The sequence below is a fragment of the Beta vulgaris genome, chromosome 4 (assembly GCF_026745355.1).
Source record: "Beta vulgaris subsp. vulgaris cultivar EL10 chromosome 4, EL10.2, whole genome shotgun sequence".
Taxonomy (NCBI): domain Eukaryota; kingdom Viridiplantae; phylum Streptophyta; class Magnoliopsida; order Caryophyllales; family Amaranthaceae; genus Beta; species Beta vulgaris.
Window position 1 is genome coordinate 11204091 of NC_079205.1, and position 12590 is coordinate 11216680.

The 12590-nt window shown below is 31.6% G+C and overlaps 1 protein-coding gene across 1 annotated transcript; it reads right to left on the reverse strand.

Annotated features, from left to right (window-relative positions):
• Positions 1–808: 808 nt before the first annotated feature.
• On the reverse strand, positions 809–7730 carry LOC104891566 (probable ubiquitin-conjugating enzyme E2 25). Its single transcript, XM_010677271.4, has 8 exons — positions 7492–7730; positions 7258–7384; positions 4136–4228; positions 2949–3983; positions 2782–2842; positions 2335–2474; positions 1941–2252; positions 809–1386 (listed from the first exon to the last, which is right to left on the reverse strand). The coding sequence occupies exons 1-8, from the start codon at positions 7533–7535 to the stop codon at positions 1150–1152; spliced, it is 2049 nt and encodes a 682-aa protein (XP_010675573.2). The 5' UTR covers positions 7536–7730; the 3' UTR covers positions 809–1149.
• Between the last annotated feature and the right edge of the window lie 4860 nt (positions 7731–12590).

A 12590-nucleotide genomic window follows, 5' to 3' on the forward strand; every position in this document is an offset into this window, starting at 1 on the left:
TCCTCCCCCGCAATCCAGATGAAATAATTTCTCTCAAATCTATGATAAAGCAACAGATCTACACATTAAAGGTGTATTTAGATAATTACCGTTACTGAAACGAATTGTCAGATATTAGGGCAATGCTATATCTACCCGGTGGGTAGTTAACCCACTAGAAATACAACATTGAAAAACTATTAGAACTGATGAGTTGGATCCCACTATTTATTCATTTCTATTAGTAGTGGGTTGTTGACCCACCTTATTTATGCCTAACTTACCCAAAAACCCTTATTTTTTTTTTTACTCCCAATGGTTAGACTGATTTATAGGATTATGAAACTCTCTCTCCTAGTGTATACCATACTCCAAAAAATCAAAACTAAATTAACGGACCCAATCTACTCTTGCCACATGCCCACCATTATATAGCTTTGGCTGACAATTTTTTGGGATGGACGGCCCACCCCAATCCCAGTTCATCTTCTTCTCTCTCCTCTTTATACTCCCTCTCTTATTTTTTATTACACTCTCCTCATGAACCCCCAAGAATCCAACGGTTGTGTATGCTCTTAGGGTCATTCAATCAATCATAGTCCTTCACAAAAGACTATGTTTGTTTTTATTAAATTTGTTTCAGTTATTGTAATTTTATTGTAAATGTTAAATAGCTTTAAATAATAAATTCATCTTTTTTATTTCTAACAGAACTTTAAACTAGAAGTAATAAGAAGCTCCTAATTCTCGATCTTTTAGACTAAGATCACTCCCGATTCTTCTGCATAAAAAGTGCTTAAAGCTAGGTCTTAGAGAAACACCAAGCAAATTCATCAAAAATAATTCTACTTCACTAATAACGAATATAATTCTAGCAACAAAATCATAGTTGATATAAAATTGAACATTTTCTGCTAATAATGTCAAAAACTAAGCTCCAACCAAAAGAAGAAATGTGGAAATAAATAAGTTTTTTACTAACCACATTCTTACCACCTAGTGCTATCCCCAAAATTACCTATGCCTATACACAATAACATTAAGGGATAATTAGCATTAGTGAGAATATATACCAAGCTTCCATTGATCCTAAGTCCAAAATTACCGGTTGTAAGGAACGCAGTTTTGCCTCCCTGTGTCCCCGAAAGTCGACCGAATTCCTCTAACTGCTTAGCTGATTAAAAACTTCTCGCAATCCTTGACACCAATTTTAGTAAAAGCTTCCACGAGAGTTTTGATGTACAGTGGCAAATTCGTCTTGAAAAGTTGAGAGCAAGTTTTGGTTGTTCCGTGGATCCTGCCTTTGACAAAACTCCCCATTTCAACACCTTTGAGGTATGCTCTACATGCTTCCAGTATATCATGAGCGCGCTTGTGGAAATGCCCGTAAACAAGGTCCTCGAAATGCTGCAACCAAGTAAATAAGAGAAGCTTTATTACATGTTTACATATAGAAAAAGAAAAAACAAAAACCCCTCTTTATGCAACATACACAGCTTCAGGGAGATAAAACATCAACCTCAGCTAAATGCCCAAGTATATAAAAAAAATTTAAGGTATATTTGCGTCTGCAAGCATATTATGCTGATGAGAAAGTTCTTTTTCAGAAATTATATCAAGATTACAGAGGTTGGTCACTGTCATTTCATATACTGTAGACATTATTATCCAACCTAAGGCCATTTCATAATAATGTAAATAATGCATCAGAAAAGCACACTTCAGTTATATTCTGAGTTAAACAAATATTTTATAGCCAACATAGTGCAACGCCATAAATCGCTGCATTTGGAATACTCCAAAGGCCTGGAATATTAATAACAATCGCACTTTCTCATTTCCCACAAAATTTTTATCAACTTTTCCGATAGGAAAAACTACATGATTGCTACCAACATCAGTAGGGTTATTCTTCCGAACAAAAAAAAATTGGAAAAAAAGGTGTTAAGACAGCAATATACCTTTGGCGGGTTCCTCATCGTGTAAAGCATTGTTTTCAGTGATAGAAGAAAGGTTGTTTCACTGTAATCCCTGGACTCTTCTTTACAATAAATGGAATTTTTGGTCGTTTCATAAGCAGGCTCATTATAGAAAGGCTCTGCATTTAAGATAAGCCCTTGTATTGAGACAAGGACTTGTAGCATATTTGACTTACAAGGACGCCATTGCTCAACTCCTGTTCCACTCCAAGTGCCCAGAAGACTCAGGCATACTTTACCACAATTGTATAAATTAGGATTAATTCGGAGGCCGTGAGCATGATAATTTACAAGCTGGAAAAGAAAATTCACGTTGTCAGTTCCATGTAATAGAAAAAAAAAGAAACTAACAAGATAGCCATGACCAGATACATACTGGTGGATTAGTTGGATAGGAGGAAGTGAAATGAACATCAAAGAAGAAGAGGCCATCATGATAGGGTGTACCATCTGCTCCAATCATGACAGCCCTCAAAAGATCCATCCTAGCCTCGTAGACCCTAACAAATATTGTATCTGCAGAAGATACGGAGATAAAGAACAATCAGCATGACAGCAACTAATGCAAATCACAGAAAAGTTTTTGACAAAAATGCAACAGCCAGTACTGCAGAGATGGGTGCCAAAAGGCCCCCATAGTGTATCCCCCCCTACATGGTAACAACAAGATTTGTTTGTTGACATATTTGCAGGCTTCAATGGGAATTCAAATATAGAATTATCACAAAAAGAATAAAAAAGAAAGGAAAATGATTTCCAAACTATAGTAATTATTGGTAATGAACATAATCCTAACTATAAGCCTATAGTCAAGATGAATCACCTGGCAAATCCTTTTCCAGCATCCTCCACTCATCTGCAATTTTATTTGCCCAGCTATCGGACTGTTAAAAATCAGAAAAACAAATTCACAAATTCTTCTGTAAGGATATTGTCAGGTGTATGTATGTATGAGCAGAAAAACCAAAATAAATTAATCCATAAACTCACCGGCTTGAAGGATGTTTTTATCTTGTCATAGTAATGACCTAAATGATCTCCTAAAGTATCAAATTTCTTAAAAAGTTCCAGCTTCTTCAAAATAGAATCTGAGCTAGAATTGCCTTGCCCATAAGTGGAGGGTGGTGAAATTTTTGCAGAAATAATATCCTCAAGACTTATACTGTCTCTAGGGAGAGATTCAATAGGTAGGTAAGTGCTAGTAACAATAGGATTTTGATTGACGTGAACAGGATATGGCAACCAGTCGTTATATGCATTTCCGCCAGAATGGGGGTAATATGGACTGCTTGAAGTAGCTGACTTCATTGTGCTATGTGCAAATGACCCCTGAGGCATTGGTGGAATTACAAAACTAGGTAGGTCATGTCTTGAAGTAATCGGAGACCTGGAGAAACTAGCAGATTTAGACATATGATTTTCATAAGGTGAAGGTTTAACGAAACTCGCTGATTTGAAGTCATCCACTTTCGAGCTACTGATATTAGAATAATTCGGTGTGCCAAATAGAGACGAGTTGTTCGCAGGTACTTCATGTTTCTTACTTGCCGCTGAAGCTGGCCACATGGGGATGGTAGCTTCTACAAAACTAGGTAGGTCATGTCTTGAAGTAATCGGAGACCTGGAGAAACTAGCAGATTTAGACATATGATTTTTATAAGGTGAAGGTTTAACGGAACTCGCTGATTTGAAGTCATCCACTTTCGAACTACTGATATTAGAATAGTTCGGTGTGCCAAATAGAGACGAGTTGTTCGCAGGTACTTCATGTTTCTTACTTGCCGCTGAAGCTGGCCACATGGGGATGGTAGCTTCTGTTCCAGATCGAATGTTTAAACTATCAATATAAGATTGCTGCATATCATACTGATGATCACCGTAAAATACATCAAGTCGATCCAAGTCATCATCAATAGAAGATAATAGAGGACTCATATTCCCTTTGACATATTCCTTTGTTTGTGAGGAAGGCAATCCATCAAGGCTAATCACCTCATCTCCAGGAAAATAATTCAGCATAGGTTTCTGTAAATTGTAGGGAGAGGAAATTTGAAATTAGTGAGAAATTCAGAAGTCCATTTAACATCAAACTTGATAATGAAAACAACATAAAACTGGCGAAAAGTGAAGGCTGACTGAATTACTAACTTGACAACAACTTTTAGGAACATTATTACCTTTCCTTTGCCATTAACGGCAACTTTCTCGTCAATGACAACAACATCATCAGGATCTTCATTTTCAACAGCAATTATCTCATGGCCAACAATCTTCACACAAAGGGAAAAACAATCAGAATCTAACACTAACTATGAAGAACTCATCAAAGCAAGAAAAATACTTCCTCCATTTGATCCAATTACAACATTTTAACTATTGCTATTCATATACTAGCTTTGACAGGAAATTAATATTATGAGTATTTGAGATGTTGTTGGATTCATGTCAATGTATACTTTAAAAATATAATCTTTTCATAATCTCCATTAACACTTCCTCTCAGTCAAAAAGTGATCCATTATAAAACAAAAGGATCACAATAAGAATGCGGCAGATCTTGAATAAGCACAATTGCACAAGCTAACACTTGCATCAGGCCTGAGAGAAGAAAAGTTATCACTTTTAGATAAGCACAACAGAGGAGACTGCAATTTATGGTTGGCTATTATCATCAAAAATATGCTGTAGAGAAGAGGCTTCAGTTGTAACAATTTTTTTTGCTTATGTTTGAATTCTAGGAAACAGAAGTGTCCCTCTACCCGTCTCTATCCTTATTATTTTTGTAACTCCAGACAAATTTTGGATGGTCATGGAATATTAAAAGAAGAGATTAATATTACATGTATATCAGATGGTGTGAAAGGAATTAAGACACAAAAATCTTTCCAGCAAAAGGAGAAGAGCTCCTTAGTAGCTATGAGCTCATCACCTACAAGATTTAAAGGAAGAGCAATAGAGGAGGATCCAGATCAGATATGGAAATGGAACAATAGTTGTCACTGAAAAGAAAGTACAATTCCAGTTAGCAATTTAGAGATTGGATTCTATTTGGGAGAGAAGGCTGCTTCTCATATACTCCCTCCGTCCCAAAAGGGTTTCCCATTTAATCTTGCACTATTCATGATAAAGAGAATTTAAAAAAAAAATTAATTTATAATAAAAAAATGTAGCCATGTGGGGTCTTGTTTGATTCGTTTGTTGAGTACATTATGAAAATCAAACTTCTATTAATATGTAGTTAAAGATATCTTTACAAATATCTTAAAAGGTGTGCATAACAGCGTCTATGCGCCGCGTAGCACCCTCCTTCTGCCACTAGAATTTTGCCACGTGTCTATTAACCAACAATAAGTCAGGTGATCATTATTTTAAAAAATATATATGCTAAAGTTTGGGCTTGAACCCCTAACCTCAGGTAAGGATTTCCAAACACTCACCATCTCGTCTAACATCTTGTGGTGATTCATATTTCCACAAAATTATAGATATGTGTTGTAATTAGTAATGCGGCAATAAATTGTTAATCGTAATACAAATTACTTGATTGCGTATATAATTTATTTCAGGTGTGCTTTTATGTATCATGTGGAACCTTTCCTCTTGCACTATAATTTTGTCGCGTGTGCAATGAACCAACAGTAGATTGATCATCATATTTTTTTGGGAAAAATATAATGATATCTTGAATCGACCCCATGACCTATTAATAAGTATTAAGATACATTTACCGCTACACCAAGTGATATATGGTGTAATTATTTTAAAATTAAATTATTAATAGATATTAAAAAATAAGTACCCGAGAAATAACTCGGGCCTAAAAGCTAGTTAATGATACAAAACATGCGTTGACAAAACTTGAAACGGAGAAATGGGAATCTTTTGGGGATGGAGGGAATAATGAAACAATATCTCTTATAGAGATTGTTTGGTTGGACGGAAACAATTTCAATGGAAAATGTTTTTCCTACAGAGTATATTACGCAAGGGAAAACAAAATTGTAGCTAAGCTTTCCTTTGTTTAATTCATTACATGGGAAGAATAGGGAAGAAAATGTATTCTCTCTACCTTTTAAAGAAAACGGATAGTTTTCCACTATTGTGAATACTATTTTCCATTCTTTACAAACCAAACAAAGGAAAACGGGAAAACCACTTTTGTTGCAAAAGGATTTATGCCTAACGAAACTAGTGTAACATAATCCCTAATCTCCCAGCAAACTGCGATCTGGAAAAGGCGAATTAGGGTTGGTCCGTCTGTTTTTTTTCCCCATTTTAGGCAAACTACAAACTGAAAAAACGAATTACATAGCAAATTATGTTACATTGAACCAAGTCGTGTGTTGACTCATGTCATGTCGGACACCAATCAGCCCTAGTTACCAAGTAACCCCAAATAAGAAAAGAAAGAAAAACTCTTATGCTTATTTCCTTGTTTTTTTTTTACATATCAATAACTAAGTTAGAGTTTAAAATCACTTCAGTATAGATAGGAGAAGATTACTCAAACTACAAGTACTACTCATAATTGATGACATTGTGTTTTTTATGTTCATGATCAAAACGAAAAAAAGAAGAAAACAACAATATCAAAGCATAATACTCAAGGAACCCTACCAATTACCAATTGCTTTTCAAAACATAATACTTCCTCTCTTCCAATTGCAATAAGGAAGTTCCATCAGAATTGCAGCATTACATTATTAGGCTAACTAATTTACTCTTATCTCTCTCCTCAATACATGAGTCTTTTGATTCATCACTCTCTATCTCGCATCATCATCACATAAGCTCCTATATTATCACCCCCTCCACTTAAGGAAGTAAAAACTAAAGTTCTTATTCCAACAATCAAATTAATCGAAATAAGCTCAAAAGTAACAACTTTTTTTACATTTACTCTAACTTCCGCAAAGTAAAAATCTGTTCCATATATAATACTACACATAGAAGTATTAGACTAGTGAATTAGTGATGTTTAACACAATAAACTCCATCAAATATCATAATAAGTCAATAACACAATTAATATTATAACAAAGTTCTTAGGCTTTTTCATCTCCTACTGAATACTGAATTTTAAAGTTTAATTTAACCAAATTTCTTTTCTTTTTTCTTGAATTAATCATAAAACATAAAACTTCAATGAAATATATGTATGATCAAACTCCGACCCAGAATCATATGATCAAAACCTAATCAACCCACATAATTCAATTTAAAAAAAAAAACTTAAAAAAATTAAAATTTTAATTCGAAATTCAAAAAGATGAAAAACAAAATTAAAAAAAAAAATCACCAATTTTTGTTTGGGAGGCTTGGATTCCCACATAGGAGGAGGGCCAGGAGGCGGTGAAATTTCAATGATATCAGTGTCTAAAAACGACGAACTACTGCTGCTACTACCTTCTGCAACAAATTTCTTCCTTTATTCATCACAAAACAAAACCCCAGAAAGATAAAACATACATTAGAATTCAAAAATTGATGAAGAATCGAAATTCAAAAAGAAATATAGGAAAAAGAGAAGTACTTGTAATGACGAGGACCGCGAATAAAAAAGGAAGGTTCCGCCATTGTTAGCGGCTGCTAGTGCAATTGTGCGCAGAATAGAGTAGAGAGAGATGAGAATATGTGTGATCAAATATATATATAGATTATTATAGAAGTTTGATCGTATGAAAACTTCTTCTTACTGCTCCGAGTCGTGTGCTAAGGAACAGGGGTCAAGGTCGATCTGGCCTAGTTTTCGAGTTAAGATCCTCTATTGTGTCTAATCTGGTATTTGAAAAAAAACTTCCCACATATATCAGAAACTTTTCGTAAGTATAGAACGTGTCATATATGATTATCATATTATCAATTTGATTTTCCTTTTCTACAAAAGATAGAGTTTTTCATAGATTTAAATACATCTAACGAGTTTTGGATAAGCGAAAATTAGAGTTTCGTGTTGAATGAACAACTTAAATTATTATATTATGTAATTTATGTATAACTTTTGCTACGTAATTTGGAATATTATAATTTTTGTACCATTGGTTAGTGCTCGAAATATGTTTCGAAATAAGATCCATATACAATATAGTTCTACAACTTATAAATAGAGCACGCCAGACCATTTAGGATTATCAAGTCAACAATTTTTATTTTTATTTTTATTTGTTTTACAAAAATTGAGTTCTATATGGATTTAAATACATATAAAAAAGCTTTGGACAAGTGAAAATTAAAGTTTCGTGTTGAATGAACAACTTAAATTATTATATTATGTAATTTGTGTATAACTTTTGCTACGTAATTCGGAATATTATAATTTTTGTACCATTGGATAGTGCTCGAAATATGCTTCGAAATAAGATCCATATACAATATAGTTCTACAACTTATGAATAGAGCATGCCACGCCACGTAGGATTGTCATGTCAACAATTTCTATTTTTATTTTTTTTTACAAAAATTGAGTTCTATAAAGGAGCTTTGGATAAGCGAAATAGAGTTTCAAGTTGAATGAACAACTTAAATTATTATTATATAGTTTGTGTATAATTTTTGCTATGTAACTCATATTATAATTTTTGTACCATTGGATAGTGCTCGAATCATGCTTCGAAATAAGATATCTATATGCAATATGGTTCTACAACTTATGTATAGAGAGTACCATGTAGGATTGTCATGTCATTAATTTTTATTTTAAATATATAAAAGGAGTTTTGAATAGGGAGAAATTTACGTTTAGTTTTGATTAAACAACCTAAATTATCATATTATGTAAATTGTATATAATTTTGGCTACCTAATTCAAAACATTATCATTTTTTAACAAATGAAGAGTGCTTGAAATATGTTTCAAAATGAGAACCATCTATAATATAGTTTTTCAACTCATGAAAATATATTTAATTAGATGAATGGTAAGACATTTTTTAGTCTTTTTTTATTAATATAATAATAATTAAGCTATAAGTATAGTGTACAACATGTGATTATAGCATTTTATATTAGGTCCAATTTACAGAATTAGACATATTATCTTTCAAAACATCAGCCATAATTGCTCCACTGAACCAAAACAATTTAGTATTGCAACAAAATTTATTAAGTAAAATTTATTGTTACAACGAAAACTGTAATATATAGCGATAAAGTTGCATATATATTTTAATTTTGGATGATGAAAAGAGTTTGATTTTAAAAATTAACCTTAGAATATTATAGAGAGTTCCATCTGAGCATGTCATATTATTGTTTTCAATTATTAATTTTTTTTTAAAAAGAATAGTATTCACTATATATATAAATACATATAAGGTATCTTGGATAAGTGAACATTACATTCTGATTTTAGATAAACATCCTAAATTACTATACTATGTAAATTGAATATAACTTTTGTTACAAATTCACAATATTATAATTTTTTTACCATAGAGTATTCGAAATATGTTTCGAAATAAGTTTCATATACAACATAGTTTTACAACTTCTGAAAATTTATTTATTTGGATGAAAAATAACATATTTTTTATTTTTTATTTTAGTTACATGTTAAAATAACCATAAAAATAGCGTATTATATGTGGGACAATAACAATTATATCTTTCATATATATATATATATATATATATATATATATATTATATATATATATATATAATAATATATTATATAATATATATATTTATATAATTATATAATAATATAGTATATATATATATGAGGAACTTTTCGGGAGCATAGGGAGCTCCTCAAGATTTCGAGGTCATAGAGCGTGCCACGTAGGATTGTCATGTTATCAAATTTGTAGATAAGTTAAAATTAGATTTTGATTTTGCATGAATAACCTAAATATTATATTATGTAAATTGTGTATGACTTTTGGCTTTTGCTTATTAATTTGAAATATTATAATTTTTTTCAATTGGATAATGCTCAAAATATGCTCTAAAATAAGATCCATTTACAATATAGTTCTACGACTTATAAAATAGAGAGTGCCATATAAGATTATCATGTCATTAATTTTTATTTTAAATATTTTTAAAAATAGAGTTCTACATAGATTTAAATACACATAAAAAGTTCTAGATAAGATAAAATTAGAGTTTGATTTTGCATGAACAACCTAAATTATTATATTATGTAAATTGTGTATAACTTTTGCTACGTAATTTGGAATATTATAATTTTTGTTCTTCCATTGGATAGTGCTTGAAATATGCTCCAAAATAAGATCCATTTACAATATAGTTCTTCAACTTATGAAATAGAGAGCACCACGTAGGACTGTCATATCATTAATTTTTATTTCAAATATTTTAAAAAATAAAGTCCTACATATATTTACAAACATAAAAGGAGTTTTGAAAAACGAGACATTAGAGTTTCATTTTAAATAAACAACCTAAATTATTATATTATATAAATTGAATATAATTTTTGCTACTTCATTCAAAACATTATTATTTTTCACCATTTGATAGTGCTTGAAATATACTTCAAAATAAGACCCATTTATAATATAGTTTTACAACTCATAAAAATATATTTAACTAGATGAATGATAGGACATCATTTAGTCTTTCTTTTAGATAAATATAATAATAGTTATATAAAGATTAAAAATACAAACTTAGTTTTGAACCTATATCATAACATGATGATGACATTACATGAAGAATCAAATGAATGTTTGTCAACGACATTGCAGAGGTATTATGCAATTGACTAATTATTTTATTCCTAGAATATTTGTTGTATAAATAATTATTTATGTTTTTTTTTATATATCTATATGTCAGATCTTATTGTTTTCTCAATGAACTTAATTCTATTAAAACTAATTAAAAAATCAAGGTTCGAGTTTTTAGACTATTCGGAATTCCATCAGATACCTTCCAAAGATTGATCAATACAATTTTTCAGTCACAATTGGGAAGGAACATGGGGGCTTACATAGATTATATAGTTGTGAAAAGTCAGTCGGAGAAGGACCATGTTGGTGATTTGCGAGAGACCCTTGAGACTCTCATGAGATATAAGCTAAAATTAAATCCCAATAATGTGTTTTTGGAGTCATGGTCGGGAAGTTCTTGGGATGCCTTGTAGATCAACACGGAATAGAAGCTAATCCTGAAAAAAATTCAATTCGTCCTAGACATGAAGTCACCAGCCAAGATTAAGGAAGTCCAGTGTCTAACTGGCTGCCAAGCAGATCTTGGTTGTTTCCTTTCTAAGTCGGGTGATAAATGTCACCACTTCTTCAATACAATCAAGAAAAAAGCTAAGTTTAATTTGAATGGACAGCATAAGCTGAGCAAGTGCATTATTTCACTAGGAACACTAAACTCAACTTTTTGCGGAATCATAAGACTTAAACAAAGAAACAAGCTAAAGGAACATAAGGGATTTTTATGAGGAAAAACTTCTTGGGCCCAACAAGAAGAAACAACCTCGACCACTAGGGATTTCAAACACAACACTTCCATTAATTAGGTCAAACAACTCTGTTACAACCTAATTCTACTCACGGGCCACACCTTGAGATCCCAAACTCAAGTTCCTGAACAATTATTCCCTTAATAGTTGTTCCCTTAACTCACATTACTCAAAGTTTTCTCTTTTATAGTTTTTCACTCAAAATGTGCTTACCCCAAAACCAAAATACAATGATCAATAAACTTAGTTGAATTAGAGTAAGAAGGCAAAGAACAAATGGTTGTTATGAGAGAATGAAGTCACCGGCACTTTACTTAGTTAAGCTCACGAATTCACTTCGTCAGACGCAAATTGGAACTTAATTAAACATAAGTATTTATAGCAATGCTTAACTAGAACGTGGGATTAGATCGTGTGTAGTGTAAAATCATTTTCCCGAAATGTTCCTCAAGTCAAAAAAACACATTCATTTAATTTCCCCATGAAGTCTACGATCTCTGTTGAACGTGTGTTAGGATCTAAACTACTTCCTTAATTTTAGCAACAAATTTATCAAGTAAATATAAATCTGATTTTTAATTGAAAGTATTTTAATTAAGAAAATCAAAATTAAATCCTTTTATCAAAATATTATCTTTATAATTATTTTCTTTAAAACCGAAAAGGATTTTTATTATCTAATAAAAATAAAAAATCTTTTTCTTAAAATTAGATTTTTACTAAATAAAAATGGTTTCCTATAATTAAGGCACTAATCAATGAAACATCATTAGTTAACCGTTGTACTTATTCAACATATGTCTAGTTCCTTATAGATTATTAGTTCCTTTAGATCAATATAACAGTGTCACTTTGTCCGTTTCTTTCAGAGGAACATACACTCATTCTCATTTTAAATTGCCACAGTTCCTTACCAATTCTTACTCGCTCCTTTACATTGGAACTAGAAAAAAAAGCCTTGCTTTGGTACTCTTGCTCCAACTCTTCTCTAGTATCAGTTCCTTGAGCATTTTCACTTAGTCTTCAAAATCTAATTAAATTTGATTTCTTCCTTAGACTTAGTGTTCTCTTTGCTCTTTTCATTGGTACCTTGCGAAAATCTATTCACTTAACACTGCAACTTGTTAGTTCATTACTTTTTTTATCTTTATTCCTTTGTCATCACCAAAACTAGGGTTCAACACGCTTTA